The sequence below is a fragment of the Aspergillus candidus genome, assembly GCF_002847045.1.
Source record: "Aspergillus candidus strain CBS 102.13 unplaced genomic scaffold BDW47scaffold_2, whole genome shotgun sequence".
Lineage (NCBI taxonomy): Eukaryota > Fungi > Ascomycota > Eurotiomycetes > Eurotiales > Aspergillaceae > Aspergillus > Aspergillus candidus.
Window position 1 is genome coordinate 863,494 of NW_020194007.1, and position 15,645 is coordinate 879,138.

At 51.3% G+C, this 15,645-nt stretch overlaps 6 protein-coding genes across 6 annotated transcripts; 4 read left to right on the forward strand and 2 right to left on the reverse strand.

The window, feature by feature from the left end:
* BDW47DRAFT_27148 (uncharacterized protein) lies at nucleotides 1-789 on the forward strand. The gene is made up of 3 exons (XM_024818621.1): nucleotides 1-230; nucleotides 337-393; nucleotides 488-789. The coding sequence occupies exons 1-3, from the start codon at nucleotides 88-90 to the stop codon at nucleotides 582-584; spliced, it is 297 nt and encodes a 98-aa protein (XP_024676354.1). The 5' UTR covers nucleotides 1-87; the 3' UTR covers nucleotides 585-789.
* Nucleotides 790-1,411: 622 nt separating this feature from the next.
* BDW47DRAFT_122106 (questin oxidase family protein) lies at nucleotides 1,412-2,961 on the forward strand (the record flags this gene model as incomplete). Its single annotated transcript, XM_024815774.1, has 5 exons — nucleotides 1,412-1,562; nucleotides 1,621-1,923; nucleotides 1,983-2,342; nucleotides 2,400-2,810; nucleotides 2,867-2,961. 5 exons carry the CDS (start codon nucleotides 1,412-1,414, stop codon nucleotides 2,959-2,961), a joined length of 1,320 nt encoding a protein of 439 aa, XP_024676355.1.
* Nucleotides 2,962-3,325: 364 nt separating this feature from the next.
* BDW47DRAFT_98311 (uncharacterized protein) lies at nucleotides 3,326-5,285 on the forward strand. Its single transcript, XM_024820617.1, has one exon. The coding sequence runs from the start codon at nucleotides 3,413-3,415 to the stop codon at nucleotides 4,901-4,903; it is 1,491 nt and encodes a 496-aa protein (XP_024676356.1). The 5' UTR covers nucleotides 3,326-3,412; the 3' UTR covers nucleotides 4,904-5,285.
* Nucleotides 5,286-5,305: 20 nt separating this feature from the next.
* On the reverse strand, nucleotides 5,306-8,638 carry BDW47DRAFT_27185 (glutamine-dependent NAD(+) synthetase). The gene is made up of 14 exons (XM_024818623.1): nucleotides 8,343-8,638; nucleotides 8,163-8,281; nucleotides 7,954-8,104; nucleotides 7,843-7,901; nucleotides 7,567-7,756; nucleotides 7,393-7,510; nucleotides 7,170-7,334; nucleotides 6,707-7,119; nucleotides 6,300-6,634; nucleotides 6,241-6,244; nucleotides 6,118-6,160; nucleotides 5,745-6,064; nucleotides 5,584-5,681; nucleotides 5,306-5,522 (listed from the first exon to the last, which is right to left on the reverse strand). Exons 1-14 carry the CDS (start codon nucleotides 8,369-8,371, stop codon nucleotides 5,413-5,415), a joined length of 2,154 nt encoding a protein of 717 aa, XP_024676357.1. The 5' UTR covers nucleotides 8,372-8,638; the 3' UTR covers nucleotides 5,306-5,412.
* A 319-nt stretch (nucleotides 8,639-8,957) lies between these two features.
* BDW47DRAFT_27203 (NAD(+) diphosphatase) lies at nucleotides 8,958-10,569 on the forward strand. The gene is made up of 3 exons (XM_024818624.1): nucleotides 8,958-9,205; nucleotides 9,255-9,701; nucleotides 9,761-10,569. Exons 1-3 carry the CDS (start codon nucleotides 9,109-9,111, stop codon nucleotides 10,462-10,464), a joined length of 1,248 nt encoding a protein of 415 aa, XP_024676358.1. The 5' UTR covers nucleotides 8,958-9,108; the 3' UTR covers nucleotides 10,465-10,569.
* On the reverse strand, nucleotides 10,569-15,317 carry BDW47DRAFT_27207 (uncharacterized protein). The gene is made up of 2 exons (XM_024818625.1): nucleotides 14,793-15,317; nucleotides 10,569-14,738 (listed from the first exon to the last, which is right to left on the reverse strand). Exons 1-2 carry the CDS (start codon nucleotides 15,180-15,182, stop codon nucleotides 10,674-10,676), a joined length of 4,455 nt encoding a protein of 1,484 aa, XP_024676359.1. The 5' UTR covers nucleotides 15,183-15,317; the 3' UTR covers nucleotides 10,569-10,673.
* Nucleotides 15,318-15,645: the final 328 nt, after the last annotated feature.

A 15,645-nucleotide genomic window follows, 5' to 3' on the forward strand; every position in this document is an offset into this window, starting at 1 on the left:
TCAATTCACCATGGCTCTTCCTCTCCAGACTTTCACCTTACACTGGTTGTATACTACTCTCAATCAAACCCCGAATACACATCCAACATGAAGCCCACAAGCATTATCCTCCCCCTGGGTCTCCTCATCACCAACGCCCTAGCCGTCGACGTTACGATCACCATGACAGGTGGAACAACCGACATCCGACACATTCCTACTACAGGAGAGTGCATCGACTTATTCCAGGGGTAAGTATAAGTAGTGCCAGTGCCATTGCCAGTGCCAGTCCCAGTCAATGGACTCTATATACATACATCTCCATGGAAGTTGCATTCACGCTGACGATCTCCACAGAACACACCATGCCAAACTCCACGGCGGAGACAAGGGTACTCTTTGCGTGTTCTGGTTGTACGTATCCCCCTTTTGCTTCTCTTTTCTCCCCCGACTTGCGTGTTTGACGTAGTATTATCTGCTATGGCTGTACTGATGCGTTCATGTACAGAGACTCTGGATGCACGGGTCCTCCGGTTGGGGCGATCTCGACGCAGAATCGTGATAGTGATATGTCTGATTCGGCGAATGGGGCTCGCTGCCATTGAGATTGCTTGCTCTTTCTCCTACATGCGCATGATACGCTGGGGTGACTTGACTGTCTTTGGAGATATGTATTAGGTCTTAATATGACGATCTCGTGAGGCTGATTTTGGTGTTTGGGGGTATTTGTTTTGGTATTGACTTTGTATACACGTTTGAATAATTTAGTCAATGCTATACAGAATGTAATTCAAGATCTATCTATCGATAACGGAGAATCCTCAAAATGATTCGTTCTAAATCTACATACTTGCTTGAGTATGAAAAGCCCGATCTAGATACTAACCTGACAAATCTGGCACCCTATTACTAACCGCGGCAGATGATTCGCCTGATGACGTCGTTCGTTATCGGCCACCTCCAAAAGCCGAAGCTCCGACCCCTGTTCTTACTCCGCATTCTCGTATATAATTTATATCTGCATCTGTCAGAAGAAGCATCGAGGCTCGAATTCTTACTAATTGGACGGGAAGCGATTGGCTTTTGGGGTCTGGATTATATACGTTGTGCAACTGACGACTTGTCTTGGTTTGTGACTATATGAACCCCCGCATTTCCTCGCTCGGGGTGAGTTTCTTCTCAAATATCTGGTTTTGTTTGCCTGGAGGCATCGAGATTATACTGACATCATAGGTAGTGTATGAGATTGACCTCGAGTCGCAATTCTTTGCTTTTTCGCTCGACGATCCGTCTTTGCAGAGTCGCTCCTATAGGGCGCTATATTTCTTGGAGACCTGCGACTTCGACCTTGACGTCCAAGTCACCAATAGCTGCGGCCTGTGCTTTTACTCGAGCCCAAAGGCACTGTTTTAGCACCGCTAGACCTAGCGCAATGGCTACAGCACGCAAAGTCCAATTGTCCCTGGCCAACGCTGGCGTCTTCTCAGCGGGGCCTAGAGAAGACACTGCTCAAACGGCAAGCCAGCTCCTGCAGGACGATCTAGAGAACCACCATGTGTTCTTTAATAATGAAGGATTTCATAGTCAGTTTTGCGATTCAAGAAACAATTTACCTGGGCAGGATTGTGCTGATTCTGGTAGATCATCTGGTTCACCAGATCCTGACAATGTTCGCGCTTGGAGCGTCGCCGGATGAGGTTACGGCCGCGTACAACAGGAACAAAAATTACCAAAGACCGGCCTTGCCTTCGGATGAGGCCGTTGTTCAGTCTCTGTCCGACAAGGCTCGGTTCAGAGAGTTGACCGGGAAGGGGCAGAACTATCCCCATTTCTTGGCCTTTTTCCAGCAGGAGATCGACAAGAAGGGGGTGGGGTATGTCCTCAATGAATATGTATTCAAGGGAGACGATAATGCCGAAGACATGTTGAGCAGACTGTTTGGGGGTATGTCACTGTGATACGATGAATACCGTAAGCTACCAAGCATACTTACAGCGTACTAGGTCTGCTGCATCCAATCATCCACTTGGGATTTGGCCTTGAGTTTCACCAGCCGGCTATTGTCGCAGAGGCTCTCGCGCAAACAGCTGTCCACGAAGACACAGTCGCGCGTCTGTTCCTCTTACCGGCAGAGACCCGCGCAGGCGGTGTTGGCAAGCCCGGGAAGAAGCCAATGCTGCAGATTCTGGAGGAGATCCGTGCGAACCAAAAACTAGCGAATTCTGTCCATTGGTCTGATGGGAACAAGATCCGAGACGGAGTTCTCAAACGAGCCTCGGAGGAGATGATCCAACATGCGGCTGAATTCACCGTATCTGAGGATCAAGTGACTGAAAAAGTCGCGGAGATGATCAACGTTCCCGGTAGGGACACCCTGAATCAAAGCTTCGCCAGTTTATAGCACTGACAGTGTTGTTCAGTTTACTACACGAGTGCCGCCCAACGCCCCCCCAAGAAGATCAAATTGGACTTCTTTTTTCTGCACTCGCTCAACTCGTCCATCTTCCTCTCCACCTTCGTCGCACTGCCGTTCCTCGATGTACGCTCGAAACTCCGTCTTTTGGAGTGGAAAGGGAGAATGGATCTTCTGCTATACGTATCCCGCGGTACACCTAATCTCCTCTTAGACGAGGTGACGGGCCATCGGGCATCCGATAGCTGGAACACGCTATTCGCCCATGGCAACGCGCACCCCGGTGATGATGGCCACCTTTCAAAAGCGATGCGGGCGATCGCTCACGGCGAGATCATTTGTCGTCCGTTCGAGGCGCAAGCTCGCGAGGGGAGATTGGCGATTACCGGGGATATGTGGCTGAAGGTTGGCAACATGGGTAGGTGATCCCTCGTTATGAACGCCAATAGGAATCGTAACTAATATTAGCCACAGCCAAGGATTCAACCCTTAAATCGGACAACATGTGGGTGCGATCCACGGGATTCGAAGAAGCTTGGGCTGGGGTTGAGGACCGAGCACGTCTATAGGAGCCAAGGCCAAGTGGGGGGCGCCTATAACTAGTGCAATCAATTTTGGTTGACGCTATTCCAAGGCTCCACTCGAGTTTGGTTGAACATATGGGGTCAAGGATTATATGCATGGTACTAGTGATCTTAATGAAGTTGCATATCGCGGGTCTGAGCCCATGTAGACAGATGTAGGCAGATGATGGGAGGCCATCGAGTTGAAACAGTTGCAGATACAGATTCATCAATTTGATGGACGGCAGAATAACGTGGATGGTTGGCCCAGTCACGTGGTGATAGTGGGGCGGTGGAGAGAGATCCCAACAGTTAAGAAAGTTGGCAGTTTAACCGACCGAACTTCTTCATCCATATCCATATCCGTATCCAGATCCAGTCGATTCGTCGCATTTCCTACTCTGTCTTGTCTTTTGTCGTCTACAGTCATACTTCTCGAGTTCTGCGTTTTGTCGTCATGGCGGGTGAAGACGAGACTCAGCGTCCAAAAAACCAGCAGCAGTCTTCGGATAGCTCCCGCGGGAGGTATGACGACGAGAACCCGTTCGTCGCGTTTCGCCGTTTCGCCGATGAACAGATCTCCTCCATGCTCCAGTCGGTGACGGGCCTCCCATCCTCGGTGCATCCTCCTCATAGCGACCATTGGCCTGTTTTCACAGAGAACAACCACAACAACAACAGAGACTCCCGTGCTCTCCAGCGGGTGGCGGCGGGTGGCAACGACCAGGAAGATGGCGCACACTCTCAAACCACCTCAACCGACCCATCTGCACAACGAGAGAACTCGCCAGCATCGTCGCGATGGCCAGAGTCCGAAGACCCGTGGAACACGCGTCGCGGACAAAAGCACCCCAATACACCGTCCGGTTTCTTCGATGACGTCGATTTCTTCTTCGACTCCTTCTTCGACCGCTACTGGTTCAACGATGCCTTCTCCTCGCGGTTCTTCCATCCTTACCAGCGCCCCTTCTTCGCGAACATGATGAGCGACGACTCACCCGCCTGGCCCGTCACATACCTCATGTTTAGCCCCTACTCGCCGCTCCACCTAGAGCGCCAAGCGCAATACCGCGCCCACCGCGATCGCGGCGTATTCACCTCCCTCATGTCTACGCTGAAGCCCTCGAGCTCCGAACACGACCCTGCCGAGCCCCAGTGGCGCGAAGCCTTTGAAGACCTTCTGCGTCTCGAGAACGGAATGCCCATGCTGGAACGCGCCGCCGGCGCACAGCAACCAAGCCTGCCGCAGGAATCCGCAAAGGACTGGCTGCAGGGTCTGGTGAAGAGGGGAAGTATGGGAGACCGTTGGAAATATGTCGCCGGGAAGAACGGTCACCCCTGGTCTTCGATCACCCTCGACAACTCCAAGGATAATCAGGCCCTTCCGGAAGGGGAACGCGCAGACGACCAGGCCGAAAAGACGGAAATCCGCTGGAACGAGGAGGATGGCTCCGGAGCGACGACGGAACTGGACATGTATGACCGCTTTTTGACGGATATTGAGGCGCGTCAGCGCGAGTTCTTTGATGAAGCTCGCGCGAGTCCCCTCATGCATTTCCTTTTCCAGGGTTTACACTCGCCCCGAGACAGGAGGGCCCAGAAGGAGGAGGACAACGACGACGACACAGAGTGGATAGACCTCGTCTCAGGCGGCCAGAAGACATCCGTACCTGATTCTGTCCCGAAGCCATCGCCATCACCCCCATCATCAGAGCAAGATCCTTCCAAGGCCGTAGAGCCAGCCCAGCAGCAACAACCCTACGTCATATCCACCAAGATCACAACAGACCGCACCCGCCTCTCAGACGGATCCGTGCAGACCAAGACGACAAAAACCAAACGATATGCGGATGGTCGCGAGGAGACGAATGAATCCGTTGAGGTCGTTCATCCTTCCCAGCAGCACTCGGATGGGTCGAGCAAAAAGGGCTGGTTCTGGACGGACTAATTAGTTGACTAAGTATGCTGATGACGCACTGACTATTCTTTCTTTCTTTTTCTTTTGCTTTTGCTGGTTGGATTTGTTTTGTGTCCTTCGTTACGATTCTCCTTCTGTTGAACACTTAGCGTTGTTTTTTTATTTTTATTTTTTTCTATTTTTTTTGGTGTTGGTTTTGATATTTCTTCTTTTTTCTTGCCTGACTGCCCTGCCCTGCACTGCATTATCGAGTTATATAGTTCTCGCGTGACATGCTCACCCCGCCGAGACTCTCAATCTGCTTATGTATAACACTCACTCACTTCATCATTTCCTTTCCAAATCATCCCAAAGTTAGTCTGATCCATTCCTGCTTTGATTACGAAGTCATCACGAGCTAGGCAGTTGAAACCATTTACTCAATCTCAAGAATGATACATTACATTCCTATTACTCCGTACATAACCACACGTATCCAAGTCATAAAGATAGGATATCCACCTCCAATCACCTCTCATACATATCATTACTCCTATATTTCAATCAGCCTTGACGCTCTTCTTCTGCGCCTTTCCGACTGTCCAGCCCTTTGACTCCCAGTATTTGACGCTGTCTTCCATTTTCTTATAGGCCCACGAGAAAGATGGGTCTGTTTGACAGTTTGTTAGCTGGATGCTGTCTTTGATTATTGAATGTGGGATTGAACATACAGAGAAACTGTCTCAGATCGTGCCTGTTATCGTCGGGAGAGTACTGTTCCGCGTGATAACTGGGCGTAATCACGGTCATCTTGTGGCGGTTAAGGGCGCTGTGGTTGTCATCAGCATTAGTATACTATCCTTTTTAAGTGATGCTACTACAGATAACTCACTAGTTGTAGAAAAAGTGACGCGTCTTCTCGTAGATCTCGCGAGGGCTGTAGTCGTTGCCCCAAACGTGCAGCAGTCGCTCGTACATCGACCACGGTCCGAGCTTGGCGACCTTGCGGAGGTAGCCGAATGTCGAGAGCTCTGCGTACGTGACGCCCATGTCGGCCTCGTCGGACTGGACGTAGGTCGATGTGATGGGTTCGAGTTCGGCGGTTGGGGTCGCGTCTAGGAACTCGTGGAGGATGGGAAGTTCGAAGGAGTCGCGCGCCCAGGCGATGAATTTCTTCAGGTCGACTTTACTGATGGAGCCGATGGGGTTGAGCTGGAGAGTCAGTACATGGTATCAGGTTGAGTGTATGTATGAGAGGGACGTACATCTGCGCTGCTGGCATCGTATTTGGTCAAGTATCCGCGGAGGCTGTTGAAATTAGCATATTGGTTTATAAAATGTCTGGGACGGAGTATAATGCTATATATCCTGTGGGATCATGCACGCACCATTCTGGGGGATAGTTAGTAAATGTCTTCTTCAGTTCACACAAGGATCTTGAACTTACCATCAACATTAGACGCGGCTAAAACGAGCAATCCACCACCGTTGGGACGCTGGCGAACAGTCGGGAGCAAGGATGCGAAAAGATAAGCGAGGACCATCCTCAGACGGGCTTGGACGTTCTGCAACGCTGCATTTTCAGCTTTAGCCCCACCGTGAACCTTGAAGCGAGGCTGAAAGTTGGTGACAACAGTGAACATGTTCGTCAGGGCGGTCACGACTGTATCGAAATTGAAGTCGATATGGTATGAGCCAATGTCCGTTGCAAGTGCTTTCGATCGGTCCCTCGTCTCCTTGCTAGAGTTCTGCGTGCCCATGTAGCTTGTGTGGAAGATACGACTGGAACAATCAGTACTCCGAGCCTAAGATTTATACCTAGAGTTTTCCAACACAAGAGAAAAAGAAACCTACTTGCAGACTTCTTGGCTTGTGCTGGGAAGCCAGTCGGAGCCCTCAGGCTCTGCGCAGAGCTTGCGCACATCCGCGATGACTTGTTCATTTCCTTCTTGGACAGCCTTGACTACCTCCCTGCACATTGAGTGAACAATCACAGCGGTGGCGCAGCTGTCAATCCCACCACTGAGTGGAAGGAAGTATCCAACAGCCCCGCATCTTCGGAGGTAGTCCCAAAGCCAGCATGCAGGCCCTAGAGCGACCTCTTCTTCAGGAGCATGGTACCGAGGCATGATGGTCTCAGACGGAGCGAGACTAGGCTCGGCTTCTTCGTCGCTGCGGGAAAGTCTCGTGTCTAAGTCAAGGCGAACGAAGGGGGGCTGTTTGCTGGCTTGCATGTTGCGACTGGTGCTCGAGCGATATGTCCGCACCTACACGGCGTTAATGCATTCCAAAGTTTGGTGGGCGTTGGAGCTCAAACCTCTTCGATATCAATAGTAGCTGTGACAACCTCCACGTCATTGAGAGAAAACTGAGAACCTTGAGCCACGAGATTTCCATTGACGATGATCATCGCACAGCCATCGTAGTACAACCTATCGCCATCGCAACCCTGCTGGTTGGCATAAAGGTAGATACCACCACTCTAGGAAAGCGTCAGTAACTGCCTATCATCCTTCGCAGCATATCGTGGGCAGCATTACCAGCTTCGTCGCCTGGGTGATAAGATTGATACGGGTGTCCAGCTTCCTTAACTCATGGTGACTTCCAGACGAGTTCGAGATGATCTCCACACCGGCTAGGGAATAGGGGATGTGCGGGCTGCCAGGAAATAGGATTAGCTAGAACTCTGCGACAATCATGAATGTACCACATACCCATTTGGAGTAAAAAGCTCCTCGCAAGTCTCCAGACCCAAGCAAGTATCTCTGGTGCTGATGACAGCATCGCCGAACGGAACCTTGTACTGGCCAGTAATCTTTCCAACAATCTGCTCCAGGTAATAGTCCTCTACTTCTTGCGGTCGTTGCCACGGAGTGAAGTGTCTCATCTCTCTATAATTTCCATCTGAGACGAGCAGTTAGCAACACTGGCTATCGAGGCGCAACAAATAGTATCATGGAAGAAAACAAGTCGACGGGATTTATACTAACCATTGGCGAGCCACATCTTTGGGCGGATGAGAATAATCTTCCGGTTGAAGAAAATGACCCTTCACGACAGTCAGTTTGAGTACGCATATGAGAGCGATATGTCGGATGTACCGGCAGTTGTATCGCACGTTCCGATGGCGAACGGGCATTCCCACATCGACCACAATATCCTGGCAATCAGGGTGGTCGATAATACGAGCGAGCATTTCCCAGGAGTGCAAGAACGTATCACCTTCGAGGAATCCATCCAGTACTCCATATCCTACCATTGCACCAAAGCATCAGTCTGTGCTCCGTTCACTGCCATCGAAGAACATTACCCGTGATTTCAAGCTCAGGCCCGACTCGCAAGGAAGCACCAGCGGCTTTGGCTTTACGAATGCTCTCAATGATCCTCGCCGCGTTTCCCTCAAAATCGAGAGCCCACTGATTAAGGGAGCTTATATGCGAGATCAGCACGTATCCGCGAAAAGAGAAGATTTGAATTGTCCGTGCCATACCATGTTGCCAGAGTGACTAGGTGTCCCATTTTCAATGGACAACCGGCTTCCACGGTGCACCAATTCAATGACTTGTCCGGTAGCCCAATATGGGTTTATAGATGGTACTGATAGACGACGAAGGTACTAACGGTGTCTGTCGAGCTCATGTCACTTAATCAGCGAAGGTTCAGTAACTGCAGTAAATGCAGTGCAATGGAGTGGTTGTCGATGGACCATCGCGCGGTGATTAAGTAGAAGACTAGTCATAAATGAAGAGTACAAGAAAGGAAACAGGGCCAATAACTACCTTGACGATATCAATCTGCTGTCTGAGCGAGAATGGAGTCGTTGATAAGAATTGGAGACGGAAGACATCATCGCGGTCACGTGTGTGGGGAGCTCCCCTCGTGCCCCTCTATCGTCACGGTATTACTGTATATTATTCATTATCTACACTAATCGCGAGGAATATGTGTATTCGGAATACCCGCCACCCCGGAACTCCGCCGCGATGATCCTCGGCCAAACAAGTGCTGATTAATCCACGATATCGTCCCCTCGTTCGGTTGTTGGATGATTCGCCTTCTGTCAACGCTGGATGAGATACGATTATCTGCTTGTCTTAGAAGTTCTGCTCATTTCGCTTTTTTCGGTCTGATTCATTAGACGTGTTTCGCTTCTTGTTTGCATAGATTGATACCACCCGTTGCTTTTGTCGCATACATATTTCATACGTATCACATACCAGACAACTCATACATATAATCGCCAGTCTCTCTACAGAATGACGACTACTCCTCAGATCCCAGCACCTGCGCATACACAAGCCGACTCAATGTTGTCTCGTCACTTTGGGAGGGAAACTGTGAACTATTTCTCTAGTAAGGTTGCCCCAAGATGTAGAGGAACAACTGAAACTGACTGGGCTAGGTTCCCCTCTAAACCGGCTGTCCTTTCTGCGCTCTGAGCACCCTTTCCTATCAGCCGCCTTAAGACACCCATCGACGCGGTTCGTGCTCTTGAAAGACCTCGCGCCGCTTACGAAAACGCCGTCGGAGTTATATCTCGCCCAGTATGACGAGGTCCGCAATCTCGTCCCCGAGAACTTTTACGACAAGCCCGAGGAAGACATGATCAAAGACTTCGACTCCCGGAAGACCACCGCGAACCTTATTTTCCTAGGCGTAGACGAAACCCGCAAACAGGACGGTCTAGCCTGGAAGATATACACCGGCGCCCCCTTTTTCGCCCTCGATGTGACGCCGAAGGGATGCGAAGAGCAGCAAAACGGCGCCAACGCTGTAATTAGCGCCATGGAAGCCAAGGGACTCAGCTTTTTCCAATCCCGCGTAGTCATGTCCTTCTCTGCTGACGACGGTGCGTCGCTTTCTTCCCCCCTCCAAATTGTGGAATACCTCTCACTCACACCCATCTAGCCGCCATCTATGCGCAGGCTCGCGCCCTCGCAGACTGGAACACCCGAAACAACTACTGCGGCACCTGCGGCAACCCAACCCTATCCGTCAACTCCGGGACCAAGCGCGCCTGCCCGCCAACAGACGCCGCGCGAGTCGCCGAAGGCAAAACCCTCGAGCGACCAGGGTGCAACACGCGCACGACGCTCTCGAACCTGTCCTTCCCGCGGACCGACCCCACCATCATCGTCGCGGTCGTCTCCACCGACGGAAAGCGCATCCTGCTGGGCCGCTCCAAGCGCTTCCCGCCGAACTGGTACTCGACTCTGGCGGGGTTCATCGAACCCGCGGAGTCGGTCGAGGATGCTGTCCGCAGAGAAGTGTGGGAGGAGGCTGGTGTGACTCTTTCGCGCGTCATCATCCACTCGTCTCAGCCGTGGCCCTACCCGGCTAACTTGATGATTGGCGCTATCGCGCAGGTCAGTGATCCGGCCCATGAGGAGATCCACTTGCTGCATGACCCGGAGCTTGAAGATGCGAAGTGGTTCGACGTTAAGGAGGTCGAGGAGGCGTTGAGGGTAGGTACCAGTGCCTTGGGCGAGAAGGCCGGTGCGGAGTACAAGGAGGGCGGCTTGAGATTGCCGCCTCCGACTGCCATCGCTAATCAGCTCATCAGAGCTGCGGTCAATATTGATAGTCTGACCGCGAAGGGGTCCAAGATGTAAAGAGTGGCTATATATGTTTTTCTTCAAACCCCATGACTGTTGTGTAAATACATCGTTCACATACGGTGTGTTCTATAGACTAAATGATTGGAGCGCAGGCCTGGGAACTGAGATAAGAGAGTAATATCATAAGATTTGCAGGCCAAAATCGAGATATCCAAGAATGACATGACATGCACATTGATTCAACTGATAACTTCAGAAAACGCTCACAGATTCGCATACACAGTCCCATCCCTCAACTCATGTATACTCCCCCTTCCACTAGGCGACCCAACCTCCGTATACATCCTCCCATCCCGCAACTCATGGATCGTAATCCTCCGATGCGATTTCCGCCGCCTCGAGCTCCGCTGCGACACCGAAGAAGACGCACTGCGGAACTCGCGCGACGGGGAACAGACGCTGCCTTGGTCGCTGAATGCGACGTTGCTCTCGGGTGTCTCTTCGCGACTGGCTTGGCCGATGGAGGCTTGGAGTTGGTTGTCTGCCACCATTGCCGTGCCAATTTCGCGGTACCATTTGTGGAGTTTGGTTGCGTAGCTCATTTCGTAGCTGGTGGAGTCGACTTGTGGTGCGTTTACTTGGGTTCCGTCTGCGGATTTGAGAACGGCCCAGGAGCTTGTGTCTGTGTTTACGAGCGTTACGGAGTGGTGGAAGAGTTGGGGCCGGAAATTTTGGAGGAGGATCGCTTCGCCGTCTGCTAGTGATGGGAGCGCTTCTTGGTGGGATCGGAAGATGTGAGCTTGTAGTGTTGTGCCGGCCATGGATGGGTCCGTGAGCTGAAGCACCAGCAAGAAGTCGTTCGTGCCTGAGGTGGCGCGGGTCACTGGATAAACCTCCGTTGCGATCGAGATCGTGTTCGTTAGCGTATTTTCGCGGTCAACAAGCGTTGCCAGGGAAGCAAAGTGAGCGTGCTTGCGGTGGTGACGAGCGGTATGGCGGTTCATATCAACCAGATCAACGCTGTCTAACGAGTGTATGGACTCGTAATCGTCATGTGAATCCGTGTCTGGAGTTTGATGCTCTCTAGGACTATGGTACGTATCCACTTCGTCTTGAGCAGGAACCTCAACATCACGGACCAAGGCACTGCTCTCGGAATCTTCCGCTTTCACCTCTGTCGGTTCCTGATGCAAAGGCGGTTCATGAGGCAGCGCTTCAATAGGTGGAGCTGACTTCTGTGTATCGTCGGGTGTGGGTGGAATGGCATCTGAGGTCATTTCCATAGGAAATTGTGCATCAGGTTTCGATAATTGAGAGAGTTCCGGAGTCCACGGCATTTGAACTTTGGAGTGATCGGGCGATTTGCTGGGAAAGTCAGGATGATTATGCTCCGAGGTCGACCCATTCACAGACAAAACAGCGTTATCATGTTGTCGAGTTGAATCTCCAACGTGGTTTTCTTCCTGGCTTGGCGCATCTTGGTACTCATGGTAGTCTTGAACTGCATCGATGTCCATTGTCCCTTGGACAGGGCCCAGATCTTGCAGCGCTGGGTCGATAGCTAGTCCAAAGCTATCTGGAGCACTAGAAGAATAAGCTGGATAATGCTGTTGAGTTGTTGGCAAAATACCCGAATTGGCATCAAAGAAAGTTGGTTCTGGACTCTGCAGTGACGTTGTGTCTTCTGCTTTGTTCAAGACATCGAGAGGCTCCGGCCCTTGTCCATCCAAGTTGGAAGGTCCTTGTCGTGACATGAACATCCGTGTCCTTTCGGGTTCTTGATCCACCTGGAACTCGGCAACTTCCATAGGTTCATCCATGTTTGCTTGGTCTTGTGGCTCTGCACCTTCAACATCTTCACCCAGGATTTCTTCCTGGGAGTGTTCTTGCTGGGCATCCTCCACATGAACATCTTCTCCCCAGATTCTTTCCTCATGGATACTTTCCTCTTGGATGTTCTCCTCCTGGATGTTTTCCTCCTGGGTGCTTTCCTCTCGGATGCTTGCCTCTCGGATGTCTTCCACCTGGGGCTCTTCTTGCCGGGAGTCGTCCCGGTGGGTGTTTGGGAAATCTTCTGGCTGAATATCCTCCGGCTGGATATCCCCTTGTTTGACGTCCTCCTGTTGGGTAAATTCCTGCCGGGTGTCTTCCTGCCGCGACTCCTCCTGAGCCGTTCCCGGTTGCAGGACTTCGCGTGCGTCGTCCTCCATGCTCTCTTTTACCCCAGCATGCTCGGCGCCCTCATTCCCTATTCCATCCGTTTGTGATTGCTCGCCTTCGGACTGGTCTTCTTCCTGAACTTCTATCACTCCATTTTCCTCTTCTTCATATTCCACCTCGACGCCCTCCATTTCACTGCCTGCCTCTTGGTCCTCCATATCGCTGCCTGGTGCTCCTTCTTCCTCTTCCTCCGATGATTCCTCGACCTCAGAGGAGTCCCCGGTCCCGAGATTGTATGGCATTTCGTCAGAGACTGAGCTTTCATCCTCGGATCTTTCTGGACTTCGCATTCTGTCGGAATCCAGGATTGGCTGTTCTTGTTTTCTCACTTCTGGGGAGTATGGAGGTGCAGGTTCGTCTTCGCTGTCGCTATCCAGGACAATGACTTCCGTCTGTGCCGGTCCGGGAATTGGTTGTTGTTGTTGGCCAAGGCTTTCACGAGACATGCCATCCGACTCGCTGTCATATTCAACCATTTCGCCGGATTGTTCATCGTATTCATCGGATTCCTCTTCGGAATCTTCGTCATCGAACAAGCCAACTTCTTCGTTCTTGTCATCCTCGTCCTCATCTTCGCCATCTTCGTCATCCTCATCTTCGCCATTTTCGCCTTCGCTGTCGTCGTATTGGTCGTAATGTCGTCGTTCTTCTCGGGTATCTTCAGCTGAGTATCCGCGTTCGCCCGCAGAAGGACCAGTCATTGCCACCGGCGAGCGTGTTCTGCGCTCCGATTCGATTTCGGCGATATCTTGAGGAATATGTCCGCTTTTCAAATATTCAAAAGTGCCATGCCCACTGTCGGCCGGCACGCGTTCGGGGTATGAATCCTCGGTAAGATCCTTGTCCTCCGAGTCAGATTCAGATTCGGAGACGTCATCTTGTAAGTTCTCGTCTTCGCTTGCTTCCAATTGCGATTCCTCTTCCGATCCTTCTAGCTCATCTTCATCATATACCTCGCTATCTTCCTCATCCTCTTCCATGCTTCCCTGTTGGCTTGCGTCGTCGACACGAACCTCAGTATCCACTGTGGTCTCAACAAAAGACGATGCTGATTCGTCGTCCCCTGTATCGTTCGCAGTTTCTTGTATTAATTCCTTTTGTTCGACGTATGTATCCGAAGTGCTTGATACAGCCGAGTCGACCGATTGCGATACCAACTCCGATGCGGCTTTCGTGCTTGAGAAGGTTGGGGGTATATTAGAACGATCGTCAACCGTATTAGGCACGGCTTCTGTGACAGCCCCAAAAAGATTGTTATTTTCAGGTAATTTAAATTCGGAACCCGTCGCGGCGGACCTCTGAGACTGCGACTGTACGCCCGCCGCAATAGAGGCAAAATATCCTAGTGAGTTGTTGGAGGTGGTGACCAACGGCGAAGGGATAGGTAGACCAGGGGACGGAATAGGATATAGGTGTGGTGTATCGGTCGGCTGATGGGCAGCAAATCCCAAGCGGTGCGCCTCATGGAATAGGCGAAAACGTTCAGCCTGCTGGTCGATATTGGGAGGAGCTTCGTGTGCGTGAGGATATTTTTCTTGGTGGTCAACCTGTTGCTCTTGATCTTGCTCAGAGTCCACCGGGGGTTCATCTTCCATCACTGTATCCACGCCTGCACCATCACCTATTTGTGATCCAGCCTCCAACTGGGGTTCCGTTTGGGCCTGTGCTGTCTCCAAAGATTTCTGATCACTTTCACCAGCTGCCTGTTCCTCATTATCTGATATGGCCTCCTCATCGAAGATCCACGCCCAGTCTGCCGGGACGTTTTTTTCGCCTGGGCTTTCAGGTTCATCAATCAAGCGCCAGTCACTATTGTGCATGCTGAACCTAGTTCGCTTCCTTCCTTTCCCTGGGACGAACCCATCCTCCTCTGCGAAAGGATCAAAAGCCGAATCGACTAGGCCGCCGTATGATTTCCTTGAACGTCCCGCAAATGCTGGAGATTGCCAGGCGCCGAGCCCCATGGTTGATATAGCAGGCCCATTGGGGGTATAGCCGTTGGTGATCGCAGGTAAGCGCGGCGGCGTGCTCGGAATAGCTTCTTTAGCTGACGCAGGCGATGGAGGTTCGACTTTCACGGTTGAAAGATGCTTGGAGGAACGCGATATCTAGGAATTCGTCCAATCAGCACACGTTGTTCAATACCGGGCTCTCAACCGTACCTCCAAGAATACACGATCGTCAAAATGAACATCCCACGCGATCCATTTCCCAGGCGTCTGGGCCTCCGTCTCCTTGCTCACAAACCTTGAGCCAGCCAGCCCAAGCCGAACGACGTCACCAATCCCAACATGCGATTTTGCGACATTTTCTGCGATCACCCCATGGAAGACCACCTTCACTTGTCCATTCAACCGGCGGAGACGAACGTCCGGGTCTGCCAACAAAAGGCTCAGTGACTTTGTCGACGATGAGTAAGGCCATAATAAAGTAACCACAGCGTGTATGCAGCTATCTGACAGGTGCTCGACCGTTGGCGAAAGTTCCGCGATAGGGGTGGGTGCCAGCTGTAAGGGCTCGGAGGCCGCAGGAGATTGTTCGTCCGCACTCATCGCTGTAGCCAGGTATCGGTATGCAATTTCCACATGGTCCCAATCACGAGTAGTACATGGTTCGTTAGGTATGGGCGTTTATTCAAAGATATGCTTTCATGTCGCGAGCGACCGAGAAGACAAACAAGCTCAAAGCTGATGAAGAAAGAGGTCCGAACGGGAGCGACAGAGAGATGGCGCGCTTGGTTCGTCGATCCGCTACATCATCAAGGTACTGTTGTATCGGATGTGTAATATTACCAGTATTCTATCATTTGACTGCGGGATAGTATTGAATTCCATGTATTTATTGTATATGTCTTACCATTTTGGAGGAAACTTTGCGATCTCCAAAGCTTTTATATTACTTGGTTCTTCTCAGATACCTGGTCCATTGTTGTCAAATTAAACGTAGATTCAAAAAACATACCTATCATCCACACAGTACCTGATATCGACAGCTGGAGTGGAGCAGCAAATCACG

Coding starts and splice junctions, on each gene's coding strand:
- BDW47DRAFT_27203 (XM_024818624.1), top strand. CDS start 9,109: ATGACGACTACTCCTCAGATCCCAGCACCTGCGCATACACAAGCCGAC. Junction 9,206..9,254: donor AACTGTGAACTATTTCTCTA/GTAAGGTTGCCC, acceptor TGACTGGGCTAG/GTTCCCCTCTAAACCGGCTG. Junction 9,702..9,760: donor GTCCTTCTCTGCTGACGACG/GTGCGTCGCTTT, acceptor ACACCCATCTAG/CCGCCATCTATGCGCAGGCT.
- BDW47DRAFT_98311 (XM_024820617.1), top strand. CDS start 3,413: ATGGCGGGTGAAGACGAGACTCAGCGTCCAAAAAACCAGCAGCAGTCT.
- BDW47DRAFT_27207 (XM_024818625.1), bottom strand. CDS start 15,182: ATGAGTGCGGACGAACAATCTCCTGCGGCCTCCGAGCCCTTACAGCTG. Junction 14,739..14,792: donor ACGATCGTGTATTCTTGGAG/GTACGGTTGAGA, acceptor ACGAATTCCTAG/ATATCGCGTTCCTCCAAGCA.
- BDW47DRAFT_27148 (XM_024818621.1), top strand. CDS start 88: ATGAAGCCCACAAGCATTATCCTCCCCCTGGGTCTCCTCATCACCAAC. Junction 231..336: donor TGCATCGACTTATTCCAGGG/GTAAGTATAAGT, acceptor CGATCTCCACAG/AACACACCATGCCAAACTCC. Junction 394..487: donor ACTCTTTGCGTGTTCTGGTT/GTACGTATCCCC, acceptor GTTCATGTACAG/AGACTCTGGATGCACGGGTC.
- BDW47DRAFT_27185 (XM_024818623.1), bottom strand. CDS start 8,371: ATGGGACACCTAGTCACTCTGGCAACATG. Junction 7,335..7,392: donor TCACCCAGGCGACGAAGCTG/GTAATGCTGCCC, acceptor ACGCTTTCCTAG/AGTGGTGGTATCTACCTTTA. Junction 6,065..6,117: donor ACGATGCCAGCAGCGCAGAT/GTACGTCCCTCT, acceptor CTGACTCTCCAG/CTCAACCCCATCGGCTCCAT.